Here is a 5028-nt window from a genome sequence, read left to right on the forward strand (position 1 = left end):
TAATTTCTTTTGGAATATGTTATTTATATCGTACATAAAGTATTAGACGAATTGAATATTACATTATGAAATCTAGTTTTACAAATGAAATAGAAAACTTTATTTTAAGAGGAGAAATGTCAGAGATCTCTTAGCTTCGGTCAATTTTATCATAAATATAGCTTAAGAAGCAGAGGATCAATTTTATATATTTTATCGGCGTTATAAATATTGTTATAAAAAATATTGTGTAATTTTCTTTGAAATAGATCAAGATACTAAATTTAGTCTGATTCTGCTCTTCGATTAGCGCTAAGAAAATAATAGCTTACTTTGAGGAATATTTCTACTCAAATATAGATCAATATTGGGAAACATAAAATGTTTAAACAAAATAATATCAAAACTATTTTAAGTTAAATACATAACTTATAGGTACTTAGATATAGAACACTGAAAATTTCTATATTGAAAAATTAATAATAACTTTTTATTAAAAACTTTTTTTAAATTTTTCTATAAATTTTCTTAATTTACTAATATCACTAATCGTAAGTTTCAACTTATATACCTATACTTGAGAAAATAGAGAGAAGACAGAAACAGAATTATACCTAACAGTAGGTAGATCACGAATACTGGACGTAATGTCCTGTGCTTCGGAACAATATTTCTCAACGAGCTGAAGTATATCCCAAAGCTCCTTCTTGGGTCCAAGTAGACCCTGAAATCGAAGGCAATTAGTGCCATTTCCTTTTCCTTTTAATTAAAAATCAGTGTTTAGATATTTCGAAGGTGTTGTTTACCTTCTTTGGTCGTAAACCATGCCTAAGCACGTGTTCAAGAACGATGAAAAAATGTTGCAATGGCATATGGTCAGAATCGAGCATCCGACCATACTTCAAAGACGTTTCGATCAGCTCCTTCACGATTAATTTCGAAATATTCACAAGATTACTCCTCTCGATGATGACTGGATCGCGTGCTGTAAAAACAACAGTTTCTTGTTCCAGTTGGGATCAGGAAAAAATAAATCATCCTGTTGGTGGTAATTACAGGTTTCGTTCATGTTCTTGATGTTGAATAATTACAAAATATAACAAATCATTCTCCCCGAAAGCATGAAGATGATGGTATGAATGGAAATATCAGCGAAGCGCAACACAAAATTATTAACAAACAAAAAGTTGCGATTAAAATTATTTTTGATTTTAGAAGAAAGAAGATTTAGGATACGTGATTTCAAAAATCGTGAAGGAATAGAAAAATAAAAAATATGTAAATAAAAAGAAGTCCCCAAGGAAACTAATTCCAGCAATTTGTAAATTCGAAAATCTCGTAACAGCATTTAAAAGGAACGATGCGTTCGAGTTTAACTCTTAATAAATATCGTATATTAATTATAGCTTGCACCGGATAATTTTACAAATAATGTTATCTTTTGTTTCTTATTTTAAACTTCTAAAGTATTTGACAAAATCATATTATTAATTTGATTTGAGAAAAATTATACACAGTGGTATTAATCCTTAAATCTGTTTAACTTTAAGGTATTTAATTTTAATTTCCTCACTCGTAAATTACAAAGACAACATCAGATACAATAGAAAAGCACAATTAGAAATTATCCTTTTGAATTTAGTACGAGTAAATTTTTAATTAACAATCATCTTATATAGCAGAATAGTCCATAAAAAATAATCTACAATACTTTCAATAACTTTATCCCGTGCAATTTCTGTAATAACTGTATTTATACGTATATATACACACAGAACTACTCATTCTATGAATAACGTAATATATAAACTTCATACTACGAATAATACAGTTAAATTCGTTGAACCTAGTTTCTTTACTATTGCATCATATAAATAATATATAAATATTCCAAATCAATTCTCTTCATAAATCGATTTTCCCTCTAGGATATGATATTCCTTATTTTCTCCTTGTCTTTCACTTATGGAATGATCTGATACTTTTTAATCTATTTTCACTAACACCAACCAGCATCCAAATCCCTAAGCGAAGTCAAATAATAAACGAGCCGGAATAAATTTCCCCAGGGATCGATCTCCCACGGAACAACGTTAACTAACCCTAAATTTAGCAAAAAAAAAAAAAAAAAAGTACAGAGAAAGAGAACAACCAAAGCTTCAAAACTTGAACTCGTCCAACTGAGATGTAAGAAACAATAAACTTCAATTGAGTTAACACTGACTGGTGCAAAAATTCTCAACCCGATTTCCAAATATATATAAACCAATGAAGATAGAATGGAGCGAATAGTGCAAGAACATCGAGTACAGACACAAGCTGGAAACGTGCTGCAATGGCGGTGGGCTTGGCGGCATTATATCGCGAAGCTCTTGCTGATCGGGAAGCTGTTGCTGATGATGATGATCGTTATGATGATGATGATGATGATGGTTAATACCACTAAGAGCGAGCGGTGGCGACGGTGAACGTTGCATCGACTCCTGTAACGAGAACTCGACATCCTGAAGCTCTTTCAGGCACAGCCACTCGCCATCGACAGAAACACGGAAGTTGCACAGGTATATCGTATCCTGAGCGCCAGCCATGTCTTCTTCAAGCATGACCCCACTGTGATGCACACCGTGGTCACCCGGTGGCCTGATCTTCAGACCGTTTTTGGATTCTTGCCGCATAGAAGATCGTTCGTAACAATGGATTGTTTTAGGTCACTCCAACTACGGAGTTCTTACCTTAACCGAACCTTTTCCTTCTTTATCGATCCTCTCAGTGACTATTCTTTAAAGTAATGTAATATTTCAAAAGATTAGTCTCCTCTGTTTTGTTAACTTCAGTTTCCTTGAGAAAAGATATCCGGAAAATTTTGGTTGAACTCTTCTGATATTAATTAATTAGACTTGTCTCTTGGAACAAAGCTCTTCTTCAGCCCCAATGATGTCACTACAGTTCTTCCAGTCGATGTTGCTCCTGACAATTTCAATCAGCTGATTCGTTTCACTGATGTAACTTAGTTGGTTCGTATTGGTCGAATTGATAATTTGATTTTACTTATTTCGATCACTTTATGTTTACACGAACAGCAATAATAATTCTTTTGCTGTTTTAATAGATCCGGTCCGTGATGTTTGTACGATATTGATATTGTTAAATTGCTTGAACAGTTAGTTCGTGATATGGAGAAAATGAAATATAGACACTGCGGTAAAAGCGATGAAAAGAAACTTTGGCTAAAGCAGAAATACGGCCGTTCGCACTCGGTTTTAGTGCTACATCGTAGCTGAACGTTGCGGCAGTTGGTTTCTTAAGAGCTCAACATCGCAGAGACTGATTCACTGTCGAGGAAAACTGCGTATGACGTGTGTTCCGTTGCTCACGAAAAATTTTACGACGAAAATGGCGAATCGCCGGCGAAAAGTAATATTGATTCTCCCGCCGACTTTACCTCCACCTACGATAATCAATATACATGCTGGAGCAGCTAGTCCGGAACGTACTGCCATCTATGACGGTTCGACTACGTCGATAAAACAGAATATAATACAAAACTAACATAAAAATAAAATTTAAATTGTACGTATATATATATATATATATATATATATATATATATATATATATATATATATATATTGGCGAAAATTTTGACGCAATGCAATTAAAATAAAATAATTTTATAGAATTATACTTTATATATTTGTTATAACTTAGATCGTGTAATTTTAGTTTTATTTAATTTAAACGGATGGAACATTTCGTCTGTCCGTAAAAATATTTCTATGATAATGTTATTCTTATGCATTATATTATTTTTAAGATTATAAAATATTACTTTTGTTCTGTAAACTTTTAAATTATTGTGCATTACATTCTCAATAGCTTCTTAACTTTATTTCCATGTACGATATTAAAAATTCTTAAAATCACACAGATCTAAAATTGAAGAATCCTTCGAAAATTGAAAGACCGATAAAAAATCAAAAAATTATCAAGGTTCTTTCACTACGCAAACAATTATGCAATTAAATATGTTAATTGCTACACACATTTTATATTTTACTAAAGTCTTACTTAAAGCGTCGAAATATTATCTTATTTCGAGCATAAAACATTATAATACATATCGCTTCCCTTATCGGAGTCCCTTATCAAAAATTTAAATAACAATCATTTAACTACGCAACAGTAGCAACAACTTAAAGTAGTACTGTTATCTTTTATTGAAACTCTGAATACTACTCTTAATCTAAATATTTTATTTTATAATTATAATGTTTAAGAACATTAATTCATCTTGACATCACTAGTCAGCGGTAACTCCTCCTCAGATGTCACTAACAAATCTACTATCGGTCATAAGGACAACATACTAATTCACCAAGAACTATATATGTGCCACGATTTTTTTACAATCTTCTTTTTTATAATCTTGTTTTACAGTTAATCTAAATCATAGTATATAATCACACAATAATTCATCCTAACAAAGGTAAACGACCTATAATCTGGTCAGCTGTCGGACATATAACACGTGTAATATTGCCATTGATGATCACGTGACAATGTGTCAACCCGCGAAGTAGGCGTTTCGCGATAAAGAACGGAGATCTAGGATATGCGCGCTGATTCGTGTACGCATCGTCGGATGACGTTGAATCGCGCGCACTTTGCACCGACGTAAACGTCGACTTTGAAATGCGCGCCGAAAACGGATCGAAAACATGCACCTATCGTGTTATGTACTTACGTCTCGGTAACCACCAAGCGTCTAGTTTTCTGGGCCTCGAGACAACCAGATCCGGCCACTTGTCCTCCCTTATCGAGTAAGTCGACGGTGATCGTGATACACTTTTCTCATTCTCTTCGGACACTAAGCTACCGGATAACGATTTCTCGGACGGAGATATTGGCAAACCTTCGCTACTCACCGCGGCCATGTTTACGTTTTCACTGTACGCTCGCGCGCGCGCTTGCCAACGACTGCCCATGTCATGCGTTCTCGCGCGCGCCTACTGTCAGCGATGGGAACGACGCTCATTCAAAACGCCGTAC

The 5028-nt window shown here is 33.9% G+C and overlaps 1 protein-coding gene across 6 annotated transcripts in view; it reads right to left on the bottom strand.

Annotated features, from left to right (window-relative positions):
• Positions 1-4964, bottom strand: part of LOC139987525 (protein RUFY3) — a 30450-nt gene extending 25486 nt beyond the window's left edge. Inside the window, exons 1-4 of one of the 6 annotated variants that reach the window (XM_072003869.1) lie at positions 2712-3428; positions 2294-2644; positions 786-964; positions 594-703 (exon numbers count right to left, since the gene is read on the bottom strand). In XM_072003869.1, the coding sequence (XP_071859970.1) occupies positions 594-703; positions 786-964; positions 2294-2582 (578 nt within the window). In that variant the 5' untranslated portion in view covers positions 2583-2644; positions 2712-3428. Of the gene's footprint in view, positions 1-593; positions 704-785; positions 965-2293; positions 3440-4723 lie in introns of those variants that run through there. The other 5 variants (XR_011799870.1, XM_072003870.1, XM_072003868.1 and 2 more) reach the window with 5 other exon arrangements.
• Between the last annotated feature and the right edge of the window lie 64 nt (positions 4965-5028).

This window comes from Bombus fervidus, chromosome 5 (assembly GCF_041682495.2).
Source record: "Bombus fervidus isolate BK054 chromosome 5, iyBomFerv1, whole genome shotgun sequence".
In the NCBI taxonomy this organism is placed as follows: Eukaryota; Metazoa; Arthropoda; class Insecta; order Hymenoptera; family Apidae; genus Bombus; species Bombus fervidus.